Below are 19,066 nucleotides of genomic sequence, written 5' to 3' on the forward strand. Positions count from 1 at the left end.
AACACAAACCTAGCTGGCTTCATCACCTGCTGATTGTAGAGCCCCAGGGCCTTGAGCAAGACCCAGTATTGTGCTGGCTTCAGGTCTGAACAAGTGCAGTCCCAGTGGTGGTGGCCACAGGGATACTTATGTAACCCCTCCCCCACCTCCAGGCAGCTCAACACAGACACAGACACTCTGTTTGGGAAAAAGTAAGGAAAGATAATCAGAGTTTCTGCCTGGCAAACCAGAAAATTCTCCTAGTTCTTATCCAAGACTACAAAGATGGCACCTCTACAAGTCTGCAAGAATCACAGCATTACTGGGTTTAAGGTACCCCCTAATGCAGATAGAGCTGCTATGACTAAAAACTTGAATCACAACACCCAAGTCCCTTAGAATACCTAGAAAGCCTTCCCAAGAAGCACAGGTACAGACAAGCCCAGACACCAAAGACTACAATAAGTATATAACTCATCAATGTTCATACATCGATGAACATCCACAAGCATCAAGACAATCCAGGAAAACAAGACCTCAACAAATGAACTAAGTAAGACACCAGTAACCAATCCCAGAAGAAAGAGGTATGTGACCTTTCAGACAGAGAATTCAAAATTGCTGTTTTGAGGCAACTCAAAGCAATTCAAGATAACACAGAGAAGGAATTCAGAATTCTATCAGATAAATTTAACAAAGAGATTGAAATAACTAAAAAGAATCAAACAAAAATTCTAGAGTTGAAAAATGCAACTGACATACTGAAAAATGCATGAGTCTTCTAATGGCAGAATTGATCAAGCAGAAGAAAGAATTAGTGAGCTTGAAGACAGGCTATTTGAAAATACACAGTCCCAGCCTGGCCAACATGGTGAAGCCCTGTCTCTACTAAAAATACAAAAATTAGCTGGGCATGGTGGTGGGCACCTGTAATCCCAGCTACTCAGGAGGCTGAGGCAGGATAATGGCTTGAACCCAGGAGGCAGAGGTTTCAGTGAGCCGAGATTGCTTCACTGCACTCCAGCCTATGCGACAGGGCGAGACTCCATCTCAAAAACAAAAAACATACAATCAGAGGAGACAAAAGAAAAAAGAATAAAAACATATGAAGCACACCTACAAGATCTAGAAAACAGCCTCCAAAAAAGCAAATCTAAAAGTTACTGGCCTTAATAACTTAAGGTGGAGGCAGAGAAACAGATAGAGTAAAAAGTTTATTCAAAGAGATAATATCAGCAAAATTCCCAAACCTAGAGAGAGATACTAACATTCAAGTACAAGAAGGTTACAGAACACCAAGCTGACTTAACCCAAAGACTACCTCAAGGCATTTAATAAAATGCCTGAAAGTCAAAGATAAAGAAAGAATCCTAAAAGCCCCAGAGAAAAGAAACAAATAACATACAATGGAGCTCCAAAGCACCTGGCAGCAGACTTTTCAGTGGAAACTTTACAGTCCAGGGAGAGAGTGGGTGATATATATAAAGTGCTGAAGGAAAAAACCTTTTGCCCCAGAATAGCACATTGAGCAAAAATATCCTTCACACATGAAGGAGAAATGAAAACTTTCCCAGACAACAAAAAGCGAAGAGATTTCATCAACACCAGACATGTTCTACAAGAAATTCTAAAGAAAGTCCTTCAATCTAAAAGAAAAGGATGTTAATGAGCCATAAGAAATCATCTGAAGGTACAAAACTCATTTACTTTTTTTTTTTTTTTGAGATAGAGTCTTGCTCTCTCACCCAGGCTGGAGTGCAGTGGCATGATCTCAGCTCACTGCAACCTCCGTCTCCCAGGTCCAAGTGATTCTCATGCCTCAACCTCCTAAGTAGCTGGGATTACAGATGCACACCACCATGCCTGGCTAATTCTTGTATTTTTAGTAGAGATGGGGTTTCGCCATGTTGGCCAGGCAGGTCTCGAACTCCTGACCTCAAGTGATCTGCCCGCCTCAGCCTCCCAAAGTGCTGGGATCACAGGCATGAGCCACCGCACCTGGTCAGTTGTCATCTGTTTAAAAAATAATGGGTTATCAGGATATAAAATTAATGTGCAAAAATCACAAGCATTCTTATATACCAGTAACAGACAAACAGAGAGCCAAATCATGAATGAACTTCCATTCACAATTGCTTCAAAGAGAATAAAATACCTAGGAATCCAACTTACAAGGGATGTAAAGGACCTCTTCAAGGAGAACTATAAACCACTGCTCAGTGAAATCAAAGAGGACACAAACAAATGGAAGAACATACCATGCTCATGGATAGGAAGAATCAATATCGTGAAAATGGCCATACTGCCCAAGGTTATTTATAGATTCAATGCCATCCCCATCAAGCTACCAATGAGTTTCTTCACAGAATTGGAAAAAACTGCTTTAAAGTTCATATGGAACCAAAAAAGAGCCTGCATTGCCAAGACAATCCTAAGTCAAAAGAACAAAGCTAGAGACATCACACTACCTGACTTCAAACTATACTACAAGGCTACAGTAACCAAAACAGCATGGTACTGGTACCAAAACAGAGCTATAGACCAATGGAACAACAGAACAGAGTCCTCAGAAATAATACCACACATCTACAGCCATCTGATCTTTGACAAACCTGAGAGAAACAAGAAATGGGGAAAGGATTCCCTATTTAATAAATCGTGCTGGGAAAATTGGCTAGCCGTAAGTAGAAAGCTGAAACTGGATCCTTTCCTTACTCCTTATATGAAAATTAATTCAAGATGGATTAGAGACTTAAATGTTAGACCTAATACCATAAAAACCCTAGAAGAAAACCTAGGTAGTACCATTCAGGACATAGGCATGGGCAAGGACTTCATGTCTAAAACACCAAAAGCAACGGCAGCAAAAGCCAAAATTGACAAATGGGATCTCATTAAACTAAAGAGCTTCTGCACAGCAAAAGAAACTACCATCAGAGTGAACAGACAACCTACAGAATGGGAGAACATTTTTGCAATCTACTCATCTGACAAAGGGCTAATATCCAGAACCTACAAAGAACTCAAACAAATTTACAAGAAAAAAACAACCCCATCAAAAAGTGGGCAAAGGATATGAACAGACATTTCTCAAAAGAAGACATTCATACAGCCAAGAGACACATGAAAAAACACTCATCATCACTCGCCATCAGAGAAATGCAAATCAAAACCACAATGAGATACCATCTCATACCAGTTAGAATGGCAATCATTAAAAAGTCAGGAAACAACAGGTGCTGGAGAGGATGTGGAGAAATAGGAACACTTTTACACTGTTGGTGGGATTGTAAACTAGTTCAACCATTATGGAAAACAGTATGGCAATTCCTCAAGGATCTAGAACTAGATGTACCATATGATCCAGCCATCCCACTACTGGGTATATACCCAAAGGATTATAAATCATGCTGCTATAAAGACACATGCACACGTATGTTTATTGCGGCACTATTCACAATAGCAAAGACTTGGAATCAACCCAAATGTCCATCTGTGACAGACTGGATTAAGAAAATGTGGCACATATACACCATGGAATATTATGCAGCCATAAAAAAGGATGAGTTTGCGTCCTTTGTAGGGACATGGATGCAGCTGGAAACCATCATTCTGAGCAAACTATCACAAGAACAGAAAACCAAACACCGCATGTTCTCACTCATAGGTGGGAACTGAACAATGAGATCACTTGGACTCGGGAAGGGGAACATCACACATCGGGGCCTATCATGGGGAGGGAGGAGGGGGGAGGGATTGCATTGGGAGTTATACCTGATATAAATGACGAACTGATGGGTGCTGACGAGTTGATGGGTGCAGCACACCAACATGGCACAAGTATACATGTGTAACAAACCTGCACGTTATGCACATGTACCCTAGAACTTAAAGTATAATAAAAAAAAAATGGGTTATATTATTTGCAAGCCTCACAGTAACCTCAAACAACATACAATGGATACACAAAAAATAAAAAGCAAGAAATTAAATCATACCACCAAAGAAAAATCACCTTAACAGGAAGGAAGGAAGGAAGGAAGGAAGGAAGGAAGGAAGGAAGGAAGGAGGGAGGGAGGGAGGGAGGGAGGGAAGGAGGGAAGGAAGGAAGGAAGGAAGGAAGGAAGGAAGGAAGGAAGGAAGGAAGGAAGGAAGGAAGGAAGGAAGGAAGGAAGGAAGGAAGAGAACATCACAAAACAACCAGAATACAACAAAATGGCGGGCTAAACCCGTACTTATCAACAATAACATTGAATGAAAATGGACTAAACTCTCCAATCAAAAGACACAGAGTGGCTGAATGGATAAAAAACAAGATCCAACAACTTGTTGCATACAAGAAACACAATAAAGACACACGCAGATATATAAAGAGATGGAAAAAGACATTCCATGACAATGGAAACCAAAAAAAGAGCAGATATAGCTGTATTTGTATCAGATAAAACAGATTTCAAGACAAAAACTATAAAGAAACAAATAAAGTCATTACATAATGATAAAGGGGTCAATTCAGCAAGAGGATATAACAATTGTAAACATATATGCACCAACACTGGAGCACGCAGATATACAAAGCGAATATTAGTGTTAAACAGACAAACCCCCAATATAATAATAGCTGGAGACTTCAACACCCCACTTTCAGCAATGAACAGATCTTCCAAACAGAAAATCCACAAGGAAACACTACACTTTATTTTCGCTATAGACCAGTTGGACCTAATAAGATATTTACAAAACATTTCATCCAATGGCTATACAATACACATTCTTTTCTTCAGCACATGGATCATTCTCAAGAGTAAACCATGTTAGGTAACAAAACAAGTCTTAAAACATTCAAAAAATTTGAAATATTATGAAACATCTTCTCTGACCACAATGGAATAAAACTAGACATCAATAACAAGAGGAATTCTAGAAACTGTACAAACATATGGAAACTGAACAATATGCTACCAATTGACCAGAGGGTCAAAAAAGAAATTAGAAAGAAATGTAAAATTTACTTGAAACAAATGATAAAAGAAACATAACACACCAAAACCTATGGGACATAGTGAAAGCAGCACTAAGAGGGAAGTTTGTGGTATAAGTGCTTACATCAAAAGAGTGAAAAAACTTCAAATAGATAACCTAATGCTGCATCTTAAAGAGCTAGGAAAGCAAGAGCAAATCAAACCTAAAATTTGTAGAAGAAAAGAAAGAATAAGAATCAGAGCAGAAATACACCAAATTGAAACACAGGAAACAATGCAAAAGATCAGTGAAACAAAAAGTTGGTTTTCTGAAAGATAATATTGACAAACCTTTAGTCAGACTAAGAAAAAAAGAGAGAAGACCCAAATAAATAAAATTGGAGATGAAAAAGGAGACATTAAAACTTATACCACAGACATTCATTAGTGGCTACTAGGAGCAACATGGCTATGATATGCCAATAAATTGGAAAATCTAGAAGAAATGGATAAATTCCCAGACACATACAACTTACCAACACTGAACCATAAAGTAATCCAAAACCTGAACAGACCAATAACAAGTAACAAGATTGAAGCAGTAATAAAAAGGCTTTCAGTAAAGAAAAGCCCAGCACCTGATAGCTTCACTGCTAAATCTTACCAAATATTTAAAGAAGAACTGATATCAATCTTACTCAAACTATTCCAAAAAATACAGCAGGGGTTCCAAACCCCTGGGCCCCAGACTGGTACTGGTCCATGGCCTGTTAGAAACCAGGCTGCACCACAGGAGGTGAGTGGCAGGCAAGTGAAAGAAGCTTCATTTGTATTTACAGCTGCTCCCCATAGCTTGCATTACCACCTGGTCTCCATCTCTGTCAGATTAGCCGCAACATTAGAGTCTCACAGGAGTGCAAACCCTGTTGTGAACTGTGCATGTGAGGGATCCCGGTTGTGTGCTCCTTGTGAGAGTCTAATGCCTGATGATCTGTCACTGACCACAAGATAGGACTGTCTAATTGCAGGAAAACAAGCTCAGGGCTCCCACTGATTCTACATAATGGTGAGCTGTATAATTATTTCATTATATATCACAATGTAATAATATTAAAAATAAGGTGCACAACAAATGCAATACACTTGAATCATTCTGAAACCATACCTCACCCTCCACCCCAGTTCATGGAAAAACTGTATTCCATAAAACCAGTCCCTGGGGCCAAAAAGGTTGGGGACCACTGAAACAGAGGAAAGAGGAATACTTCCAAATTCATTCTACAAGGCTTGTAAATCACCCAGATACCAAAACCAGACAAAGAAACATCAAAAAAAAAAAAAAAGAAAACTACAGGCAAATATCCCTGACGTACACTGATGCAAAAATCCTCAACGAAATACTACCAAACCATATTCAACAACACATTAAAAAGATCATTGATCATAACCAAGTGGGATGTATCCCAGAGATGCAAGATGGCTCACTGAATGCAAATCAATCAATGTAATATATCATATCAATGAAATGAAGGACAAAAACAATATAATCATTTCAACTGATGCTGAAAAAGCACTTGATAAAATTCAACATCCCTTCATGATACAATCCCTCAAAAAACTGGGTACAGAAGGAACATACCTGAACATAACAAAAGGCATACATGACAGACCCACAGCTAGTAAAATACAGGATAGGGAAAAACTGAAAGCCTTTCCTATAAGATATGGAACACAATAAGAAAGCCTACTTTCAACACTGTTATTCAATATAGTACTGTAAGTTCTAGCTATGCATTCAGACAAGACATAAAAATAAAGGGCCATTCAAATTGGAAAGGAAGAAGTCAAATTATCTCTGTTTGCAGATAATATATTATATTTGGAAAAATCTAGACTCCACCAAAAAACTATTAGAACTGCTAAGCAAATTCAGTAAAGTTGCAGGACACAAATCAACATACAAAAATCAGTAGCTTTCTATATGGCAACAGTAATTTAAAGTAATCCCATTTATAGTAGCTACAAATAAAATTAAATACCTAGGAATTAGTCCAAGAAATGAAAGATCTCTACAATAAAAACTATAAAATACTGATGAAAGAAATCAAAGAGGACACAAAAAATGGAAAGATACTCCATATTCATGGATTAGAAGAATCAATATTGTTAAAATGTCCACAGTACCCAAGGCAATCTATAGATTCAATGCAATCCTATCAAAATACCAATGACATTCTTCACAGAAATAGAAAAACAATCCTAAAATTTACATAGAGCCACAATAGACCCAGAATAGCCAAAGGTATCCTGAGCAAAATGAACAAAACTGTAGGAATTACATTACCTGACTTCAAATTACACTACAGAGCTATAATAAACACAATGGCATGGTACTGGCAAAAAAAAAAAAAAAAAAAAAAAAAAAAAAAAAAACAGACACATAGGCCAATGGAACAGAATAGAGAACCTAGAAACAAATCCATACACCTAGAGTGAACTCATTTTCCACAAAGGTGCCAACAACATACATTGCAGAACAGACAGTTTCTTAAATAAACAGTGCTGAGAAAACTGGATATTCGTATGCAAAAGAATGAAACTAGACCTCTATCTCTCACCACATACAAAAATCAAATCAAAGTGGATTAAATATTTAAATCTAAGACCTCAATCTACGAAACTACTACAAGAAAACCTTGGGGAAAATCTCCAGGGCATTGGTCTGCGCAAGAATTTCTTGAGCAGGACCCCACAAGCACAGGCAACCAAAGCAAAAATATCAAGTAAAAACTTCCTGCACAGCAAAGGAAACAATCAACAAAGTGAGAGACAACCCACAGAATGGGAGAAAACATCTGCAAACTACCTATCTGACAAGAGTTTTATAACCAGAATATAAAAGAGTTAACAATTCAATTAAAAAATGGGCAAAAGATCTGAATGGACATTTCTCAAAAGAAGACATATAAATGGCAAACAGGTATACAAAAAGTGCTCAAAAATCACTGATTATCAGAGAAATGCAAATTAAAACTACAATGAGATATCATCTCACCCCAGCTAAAATGGCTTTTAACCAAGAGACAGGGAATAACAAATGTTGGTGAGGATGTGGAGAGAAGGGAACCCTTATATGCTGTTGGCCGGAATATAAGTTAGTACACCATGGAGAACAGTTTGGGAGTTCCTAAAAAAACTAAAAATTGAACTACCACATGATCCAGCAATCCCACTGCTAGGTATATACCCAAAAGAAATGAAATTAGTATATTGAAGAGACATCTGTATTTCCATGTTTGTTGCAGCACTATTCACAACAGCCAAAATTTAGACACAACCTAAGTGTCCATCAACAGACAAATAGATAAAGAAAATGTGGTACATGTAAACAATGGAGTACTATTCGGCCATTAAAAAAAAAGAGATCCTGTCATTCACAACATGGAAGGAACTGGAGGTCATTACATTAAGTGAAATAAGTGAGGCATGGAAAGATAAACTTCATATGTTCTTACTTATTTGTGGGTGCTAAAAACTAAAACAATTGAACACGTGGAGACAGAAAATAAACTATGGTTATCGGAGGCTGGAAAATGTGGTGTGGCAGGGGTGGCAGGGGGAGTGAGGGTGATTAATGAGTACAAAAAAAAAAAAAAGAATAAATAATATTTGATATTTGTTTTTTTTTTTTTTCTTTTTGAGACAGAGTCTCACTCTGTCACCCAGGCCGGAGTACAGTGGTGTGATCTCAGCTCAATGCAATCTCTACCTCTCAGGTTCAAGCAAGTCTCCCACCCCAGCCTCTCAAGTAGCTGGGATTACACGCATGTGCCACCACACCCGGCTAATTTTTATATTTTTAGTAGAGACAGGGTTTCACCATGTTGGCCAGGCTGGTCTCAGACTCCTGACCCCAAGTGATCCGCCTGCCTCCCAAAGTGCTGGGATGACAGGCATATGCTATTGCACCCAGCCAGTCAATAATTTAATTATACATTTATAAATAACTAAAAGAGTATAACTGGATTGTTTGTAATCACAAAGGACAAATGCTTGAGGGATGGATACTCCATTTACCATGATGTGATTATTACACGTTTGATAAAGTATGGCTATATCAAAATAACTCAAGTACTCCATAAATATATATGTATACACATCTGTTACGTATCCACAAACAATTTAACAAATTTTTAATCAAAACTTTAAAATATTAGAAATAAATATGAATATAACCTTATTTTTAAGCTGCACATACAAATAATAAAATATATTGTTTTAGTCTTGCATATTTGAACTAGATTTTGTATTTATCTCATTTTTCTTTGTATTTTTTAATGAGCATTTATTACTCTTTTATTAAGGAGGAAAAGTAACAAAAATTTCCCCTGCCAACTATATATCTGAGGGCAAGGACAGGGGAAGCTGGAAACAGTTAAATCTTAAAAAAGAGCTCTTCAGGGTATGTGCATATAATAATGCCTCTTGTCCTACTTCCCATTAGAAGTATTGCTAATAACCTCAGGGAGCTCCAGGTCCTCCACCCACATTAGCCTCATTTTGTCCAACTGATATATTGGATTCTATGTAAGATTTTACTTGGGAAAAGGATTCTGCTGGTAAAACAAACAGAGAAAGGATGGGAAATCTCTACCCATTATCTACTCAGTCAATCGAACTGTGATCCCAGCAATCTACCTTGATTAGTACCTTGCCTCTGACTGAGATGACCAAACCTCAGTCACCAAATCTTTTAAAATATTATTCATGCTTATCATTTCTTTCCCTTCTCTTCTGCCACTATCTTCCGCCCTAGTTCTTTTTCACCTGGATTTGGTGGTAACTTTGCCTCTGGTCACCAAAATGTGTGGGATTTCTCCCTACTAGCAAGAAATAAATTCTGACACTACCAGGAGATTGCATCAGATCCCACTGGTTAAGGGCTCAGGGCCATAATATTGTCCCCCACTTCACATACCAGTTGCAAGCACCAGGTTGTAACTTCTGCTTCTGACCCACCAGCTATAAATTGGGGTTCCCCCAACTCCCTTCTCAGGTTCGATTAATTTGCTAGAGTGACTCACAGAACTCTAGCAAAAGGGAAACACTTTACTTATGTTTATCAGTTAATTTTTAAAGGATATAACAAAGGACATAGATGAACAAGATGAACAGCCAGATGAAGAAATACATAGGGCAAGGTGTGGAAGGGCTCCAAGTTCAGAAGCTTGTGTCCCCAGAGTTGGGTTGTGCCACCCTACTGACACATGGGTGTCTGCACCAACCTGGAAACTCTCCAAACCTTACAGTTCAGGGATTTTTTTATGGAGACTTCATCGCAGAGGTATGATTAATTATTAACTCAATTTCCAGCCCCTCTCCTATCTCCAATGAATAGGGGGTAGAGCTGAAAGCTTCAAGCTTACAATCATGGCTTTATCTTTCTGGTGACTAGCCCCCATCTAGGAACCTGCCAAGGGTCACCTCATTTGTACAAAAGTCACTCCTAATTACCCAGGAAATCCTGAGGGATTTAGGAGCTCTGTATCAGATGCTCCTATCACTCAAGAATTTACAAAGGTCTTAGGAGTTCTGTGTCAGGAACTGGGGTCAAAGACCAGATATTACAACAAAAGATTCTCCTAGTACTGGCTGGGCGCGGTGGCTCAAGCCTGTAATCCCAGCACTTTGGGAGGCCGAGACGGGCAGATCACGAGGTCAGGAGATCGAGACCATCCTGGCTAACACGGTGAAACCCCGTCTCTACTAAAAACTATAAAAAAAAAGGAGCCGGGCGAGGTGGCGGCACCTGCAGTCCCAGCTACCCGGGAGGCTGAGGCAGGAGAATGGCGTGAACCCGGGAGGCGGAGGTTGCAGTGAGCTAAGATTCGGCCACAGCACTCCAGCCTGGGTGACAGAGCGAGATTCCGTCTCAAAAAAAAAAAAAAAAAAAAAAAAAAAAGATTCTCCTAGTACTCCTATCTACAAGGGTATTAGGAACTCTGTCTCAGGAATCAGGGCAGTGATCAAATGACACGACAAATGATTCTCTTAGCACCCCTATCATTCAGGAAATTACAAGGGTTTTAAGAGTTCTGTGCCAGAGAGTGGGGGCAGAGCCTAATATATGTAGTCATGTGTCAACTGGCAATGGGGATAAGTTCTGAGAAATGCTTTGTTAGGTGATTTCACTGTTGTACAAAAATCATGGAGTATACTTACACAAACCTAAATGTGTAGCATGCTACTGTACTGAATACTGTAGGCAATTGTAACACATGGTAAGTATCTGTGTACCTAAACATAGCTAAACATAGAAAAGGTACAGTAAAAACACACTACTATCTTATGGGACCACCACTGGATAGCCATCCATTATTGACTGAAACATCATTATACAGCGCATGACTGCATTTCTTATTATTTCACATACTTTTTTTTTTTTTTTTTGAGATAGGGCCTCACTCTGTCACCTAGGCTGGAGTTCAGTGGCACGATCTCAATTCACTGCAACCTCCACCTTCCAAAGTCAAGTGATCCTCCTGCCTCAGCCTCCAGAGAAGCTGGGACTACAGGTACACGCCACCACACCAGCTAATTTTTTTGTAATTTTTGTAAAGGTGGGATTTTGCCGTGTTGCCCAGGCTGGTCTTGAACTGCTGAGCTTAAGCAATCCACTCACCTTGGCCTCCCAAAGTGTCGGGATTATAGGCATGAGCCACAGCACCCAGCCTATTTCGCATACTTCTTTACTGATTTATTAAGTCGCAGTCTAATTAGCATTACAGATCATGAGTAATAACTTTATTATCTAGGTCTCTACTGTGTAGTTACCTCCTCTGCTACATTGTTACTTCCTCAGTGCATTCTTCTCTGACCCACCCCATCTAAAGCTGAATCTCCTTGCTATTTTATCCTCAGTCCTATACCCTGATATATAGATTTTTTTCACATAACCAGTCTTTTATGTGTATATGTTTGTAATCTATCTTCCTCATCAGAATGTAAGCTCCATGACGGAAGGGACTTTGTTCTATTCCTTGTTTATTCTTAGCACCCAGAAAAATGCCTGGCGCATAGTAAGTAAGTACTATTCAATAAATATTTACTGAATCAATGAAAGAACGTGGCCTCCCTCTCAGGTCTCATTTCTTGCCACAAAACCATCTTTCTTTATATGTGTCTCAGATCTACAGTGTTTTCCCTTCTGTAGTACTGGCTGGATATATCCCAACCCTGGAGCAGTCCAGCTATGTTTCTGTTTCTTCTTTTTTCTGTTTTCTGAGACAGAGTTTCACTCTATCCCCCAGGCTGGAGTGCAGTGGCGTGATCTTGACTCACTGCAACCTCCACCTCCCGGGTTCAGGCGATTCTTGTGTCTCTGCCACCCGAGAAGCTGCGATTACAGGCGTGCGCCACCACACCTGGCTAACTTCTGTATTTTTAGTAGAGACAGGGTTTCACCATGTTGGCTAGGCTGGGGGCTCAAACTCCTGGGCTCAAGAGATCAGCACGTCTTCGCTTCCCAAAGTGCTGGAATTATAGGTATGAGCCACCGCACCAGGTCTTTCTTTTTTCTTTTTTTTTTTTTTTTGAGACAGAGTCATGCTCTGTCACCCAGGCTGTAACACAGTTGTGCAATCATAGCTCACTACAGCCTCAAATTCCTGGACTCAGGAAATCCTTCCACCTCAGCTTCCCAGGGTGCTAGGATCACAGGCAAGAGCTACTATGCCCAGACCAGCTATTTCTCTTATTAATGCTGATGGACAAAAGTAGTCAACTTCCTGGATTTAATATCTTTTTTTTTTTTTTTTCACGGAGTCTTGCTCTGTCACCCAGGCTGGAATGCAATGACACAATCTTGGCTCACTGCAACCTCTGCCTCCCCGGTTCAAGCGATTCTCCTGCCTCAGCCTCCTAAGCAGCTGAGATTACAGGTGCTCACCACCATGCCTGGCAAATTTTTGTATTTTTTAGTAGAGACAGGGTTTCACCATGTTGGTCAGGCTGGTCTCAAACTCCTGACCTCAGATGATCCACCCCCCTAAGCCTCCCAAAATGCTGGGATTACAGGCTTGAGTCACTGCGCCCTGCGGGATTTAAGATCTTTAACCTCAACTGAGTTCAGTGCTGCTCTAACATTCTACAATTTCTTTGTCAATGCTCTTGCATTTGTGCTTTCGCCCCTCTCCTCAGTAGAAAAATAAAAACCTACTCAGGAGGCTGAGGCAGGAGAATGGCGTGATCCCGGGAGGCGGAGCTTGCAGTGAGCCGAGATCGCGCCACTGCACTCCAGCCAGGGGAACAGAGCAAGACTCTGTCTCAAAAAATAAATAAATAAATAAATAAAAACCATAAAGAACCCAATGAAAATTCTAGAACTGCCGGGCGCGGTGGCTCAAGCCTGTAATCCCAGCACTTTGGGAGGCCGAGACGGGCGGATCACGCGGTCAGGAGATCGAGACCATCCTGGCTAACACGGTGAAACCCCGTCTCTACTAAAAAATACAAAAAACTAGCCGGGCGACGAGGCGGGCGCCTGTAGTCCCAGCTACCCGGGAGGCTGAGACAGGAGAATGGCGTGAACCCGGGAGGCGGAGCTTGCAGTGAGCTGAGAGCCAGCCACTGCACTCCAGCCTGGGCAGCAGAGCAAGACTCCGTCTCAAAAAAAAAAAAAAAAAAAAAAAAATTCTAGAACTGAAAAATGCAATGTCTGAAAAAAAAAAATCATTGGCTAGGATTAATAGAATAGTGATAACTGAAGAAAAAATAAGCTAACTTGATAGATTAATGAAAATTGTCATATGTGAAGAACACAGAGGAAAAATGGCAGGTAAAAAAAAAAATGAACCTAACTTCAGGATCTAACTTCAGGATGTTGCAGATAAGGCATCTGGGATTTTATTTTAATTGAAATAAGAAGTTGCCTAAAAGGGTTTAATTAGGCAGGGGAGTGGCCCAGTAACTGCACTTCTGAGTACTTACCTTAATAAATAAAAAGAAACAAAAATTTAGCTGATTAAAGATTCATTATGATGTCCAACATCATAGGTTTATATCATATGTAGAAATATATATGCATCATGTTTAACCAACAAAAAAGACAAATATCCAACAATAAGGAAACAAATCCTTAATAAATCATTACTCATAAGCACACTGAAACAGTATGAAGCTCTAAGAAAGGTATTTATAAATGTCAAAACATGGAAAGTGTTTTTAAGATTCAGTCAAAAAAGGAAAATAGACTACTATAATATATACCAGTTTTATAACTGTAAAACATAATTATAGAAATAATTATGAAAAAATTACAAAAAAGAAAAGGTTGTATTAGAAAGGCAGGATTTTTTTTCTATTTTTCAAAAGTGTATATAATACCATTGCTACATCACCATTTCAATTAAGAAGAATACTTTTCTACATCTCACTTCCAATACAACTCTCATCTTGGGCCTGTAATAAATATTAACTGAATTTTACCAATTAAAAAATATTTAAAAGAAATCTCTTCCAAATCTTGTTGGTTCACTTAATGTGAAGTTCTTTCTGCTGTTACTAGCTAACAGCTCAAAGAAGAGCAACAGTTTTCTTTTAAAACATATAATTGGCCGGGCGCGGTGGCTCAAGCCTGTAATCCCAGCACTTTGGGAGGCCGAGACGGGCGGATCACAAGGTCAGGAGATCGAGACCATCCTGGCTAACACGGTGAAACCCCGTCTCTACTAAAAAATACAAAAAACTAGCCGGGCGACGAGGCGGGCGCCTGTAGTCCCAACTACTCGGGAGGCTGAGACAGGAGAATGGCGTGAACCCGGGAGGCGGAGCTTGCAGTGAGCTGAGAGCCGGCCACTGCACTCTAGCCTTGGTGGCAGAGCAAGACTCCGTCTCAAAAAAAAAAAAAAAAAAAAAAAAAAAAACATATAATTATTTCAGCCAGGTGCAGTGACACATGCCTGTAGTCTCAGCTACTCCAGAGGCTTGAACTCCAGGAGTTCAAGACCACCCTGGGCATAGCAAAACCCTGTCTCAAAAACAAACACATGCATGTAGCTATTTCAAAACCTGACCTCTGTAGTCCACTCTTAAATGATTCTCTGTCTTCCCCTCCATTTGTTCTATAAAGTTAAACAAACTGAGAAGGTTTTACTCTGTAATTAAACTTTACTGGTATTAACATCTGTCCAGGGCTAACATTTATAACTAGTACTTATCCTTCACATGCCTATTCTACCATCAAAGACAACCTTTCTCACCTAAACTCCCGTTCTCTTTCTTTGTCTTCTGTCTTTTGAAAGCATTTTTCTTTCTTTCTTTTTTCTTTTTTGTTTTTTTTGAGACGGACTCTCGTTCTGTTGCTCAGGCTGGCGTGCAATGGCGTGATCTCAGCTCACTGCAGCCTCCACCTCCCAGGTTCAAGTGATTCTCTTGCCTCAGCCTCCCCAGTAGCTGGGATTACAGGCACCTGCCACCACACCTGGCTAATATTTGTACTTGTAGTAGAGATGGGGTTTCACCATGTTGCTCAGGCTGGTCTCAAACTCCTTACCTCAGGCGATCCGCCCACCTTGGCCTCCCAAAGTGCTGGGATTACAGATGTGAGCCAGCATGCCCAGCTGAAGGCATTTTTCTATGTCACTTTTCCCCTTTATGACTTGCTATCCTCTCTCTTATTTTCAAGGTTGCTGCATCATTCCATTATCCTCATTATTGCAGTACTCAATATCATAGTCTTCCATGTCTACCAAGCTTGTGATTCCCACTTCCTTCCCCTGACCTGATTACATTTTATTAAAGCAGAGATTCCCAATTATGTGTTGTGAATAAGCTATGGGTATAGGTGAAACCCTGGAAACCCTGTCTCTACCAGAAATACAAAAGGTAGCCGGTCGTGGTGGCACGTGCCTGTAATCCCATCTACTCGGGAGGCTGAGGGAGGAGAATCCCTTGAACCTGGGAGGTGGAGGTTGCAGTGAGCCAAGATCGTGCCACTGCACTCCAGCCTGGGCAATACAGTGAGACTCTGCCACCAAAAAAAAAAAAAAAAAAAATTAAGCTAGACATTTTTATATTGGAATATAGATTTCTCTAGCCTGCTCTCTAGAACGGTGGTCTCCAACCTTTTTTGGTACCAGGGACCAGTTTTGTGGAAGACAATTTTTCCACGGATGGGGGTGGGGAGAGATAGATAGTTCCAGGATGAAACTGTTCCACCTCAGATAATCAGGCATTAAATTCTCTCAAGGACTGCACAATCTAGATCCCTCCCACATGCAGTTCACAATAGGGTTCGCCCTCCTATGAGAATCTCCCAAAGTGCTGGGATTATAGATGTGAGCCACTGCACCAAGACAGTGGGCCAGACTTCTGATATAAGCATTCTTCCAGTAAGACATATATTAGTCAAAGAAATACACATACACACATATATAAAATATAAAAAACATATATATATGTATTTTCTCTACTGTACTTCCTTACAACTTAAACCACTTTAAAGTAGGGCTCTCAAACAAGAAAATCAAGAAAAAAGTAGTCTGAATAGTTTCAATTGTAATAAGATCATTGATAAAGGACCTTAGAGATCTCTTAGGAAAGAGAAAAATCACATACAAAAACCCTCTGCCTGTCAGAGGTAAATGACTTTCATACAACACAAGTTATTTGGCATGGAACAACATGCTAATATCATAAAATTATTATACATAAAGTAATTCATGCAAATGCATATTTTTAAAACAAATGCAATAAAACTAACTTAATGCAGAAAATTTTTATTCAATAATCCTTACCTTTTGTTGGACTGAGATTCTGATCTATAAATCCTCTTCCTTCTGCATTTGTGGAAGTCAAACCAACCTGAACAAAATTGTTTTAAAAGTTAAAAATAGAGTATTAAGTAGTATGTGTTCACTTAACAAGCTATTTTGTATCTTCCACCAGACGTCCACATCAAATATATATAGCCACGTAAAATGAATTAATTATATTAACCATAGGAGTATTATTTTAAAATGAAATGTTGACATATTATTTAAAAGGGGAAAAATATTGTCTGTAGTCCCAACTATTTGGGAGGCTGAAGTGGGAGGATCGCTTGAGCCTGGGAAACAGAGGCGTTGCAGTGAGCTGAGATCATGCCACTGCACTCCAGCCTGGACGACAGAGTGAGACCCTGTCTCAAAGAAGAAAAATGGTGAGGGGAATATGAATTGTCCAGCTTAAGATAAAAATTAATGAAATACTATTATTTCTGAGCAGAACTGAGATTTTATAGAGCTTACTAACAGTTCTTTGAAAGCAAGTAAGTAACATGGCAGCCGTGAAGTTGCCAATAGATATTTCAAAATTCCATCCTCACTGTTGCCCTTAATTTGTACTATTCTTAATCACTATCTAAAATGCTTTCAATACTATGTCATGTGAGGAATCAAATAAAGACCATTAATACCACAATGAAGAAGTAAAATACATTGGACTCAAGTCCAACTTCTTGGATTCATATTCTGGACCATCAAGCCTACTAAGGGTTTGGCCTTGGTCCAGTCATGCAATTTCCTCATCTGTAAATTGGAGGGTGATACCAGTACTTACCAATTCAGGTGGTTATAAAGACTAAATGAGATAATTCATGTAAAGTATATAGCACAGTATTTGGCACATACTGCTCAATCCATGTCAGCATACGTTACTGTCAGTATTATACTTGAGGGACTACCCACAGCAAGTATTTATGAATTCACTTTTACATAATTTATTTCGTTTAAGGTAATATCCACTACACTACTTTGGCATCACAGAGCTGAATACAGCAGTATCATCAAACAGAATATTAGAAATATATTACACAGCCTGGAGGAAAAAAAAAACCCTCAATTTTTGAAAACTTGGCAGAATGCAAACATCCAATAATTGGCCCCATTATTACTATTAAATAATTTTTGTAAGCACTGAAGATTTGTAATCTTGAAACATTACAATTTTGTTACATTACACTAACTTGTAACATCACAAGTTTGTGGTATGATACCTCAAACTAAACTTTTTTTTTTTTGAGACGGAGTTCCACTCTTGTGGTCCAGGCTAGAGTACAATGGCACCATCTTGGCTCACTGCAACCTCCGCCTCCCGGGTTCAAGTGATTCTCCTGCCTCAGCCTCCCAGGTAGCGAGGATTACAGGTACCTGCCACCATGCCCAGCTGATTTTTGTATTTTTAGTAGAGATGGGGTTTCACCACATTGGCCAGGCTGGTCTCGAACTCCTGACCTCAAGTAATCCGCCTGCCTTGGCTTCCCAAAGTGCTGGGATTACAGGCATGAGTCACCGCACCCGGCCTTCAAACTATACTTTCAAGGTACTACCACATGGAAAGGATTTTTTTAACCCCTTTACTGAGATATTATTGATATATAAAAATGGCATATATTTAAGGTGTACAACTTGATGTTTTGATATATGTATACATTATAAAATGATCACCACAGTCAAGCTGACATATCCATTACCTCTATATAGCTATTATTGTGTATATGTGTGTTGAGAAGATTCGATTTAAAATCTATCCTTTTAGCAAATTACAAGTACACATTACAGAACTATTAATTATCATCATTGTACAGTACATCAGATCTCCAGCAATCTGAAAAGATTCTAAAACACACAAAGCTTTATAACTTTATTAACTATCTACTTACTGTTTTAAACACTGACTGCTTATATTTTTCTTCTTTTTTTTTTTTTTCAGACGGAGTTTTTTGTTTCTCAGGCTGGAGTGCAATGGCACAATCTCGGCTCACTGTAACCTCTGCATCCCGGGTTCAAGCAATTCTCCTACCTCAACCTCCCAAGTAGCTGGAATCACTGGCGTGCACCACCATGTCTAGCTAATTATGTATTTTTAGTAGAGATAGGGTTTCACCATGTTGGTCAGGCTGGTCTCAAACTCCTGTCCTCAAGTGATCCACCCATCTCGGCCTCCCAAAGTGCTGGGATTACAGGCGTGAGCCACTGCGCCTGGCCGTATTTATATTTTTCATAAGCGATTATTTGATCGTTTATAATATCACAATGTAAGAGCTAATTATTTCATTAATTGATAATTCAAGTGCTCTACTAATAGCT

General features: G+C 39.4%; 1 protein-coding gene across 3 annotated transcripts in view; it reads right to left on the reverse strand.

Annotated features, from left to right (window-relative positions):
- TFDP2 (transcription factor Dp-2) overlaps positions 1 to 19,066 on the reverse strand; it is a 201,366-nt gene that overhangs the window by 126,674 nt on the left and 55,626 nt on the right. For all 3 annotated transcript variants that reach the window (XM_010378274.2, XM_030934845.1, XM_010378275.2), the window contains exon 3: positions 16,736 to 16,802. In XM_010378274.2, coding sequence (XP_010376576.1) covers positions 16,736 to 16,802 — 67 coding nt within the window. The remainder of the gene's footprint in view (positions 1 to 16,735; positions 16,803 to 19,066) is intronic.

Source organism: Rhinopithecus roxellana, chromosome 1 (genome assembly GCF_007565055.1).
Source record: "Rhinopithecus roxellana isolate Shanxi Qingling chromosome 1, ASM756505v1, whole genome shotgun sequence".
NCBI classification, from domain to species: Eukaryota; Metazoa; Chordata; class Mammalia; order Primates; family Cercopithecidae; genus Rhinopithecus; species Rhinopithecus roxellana.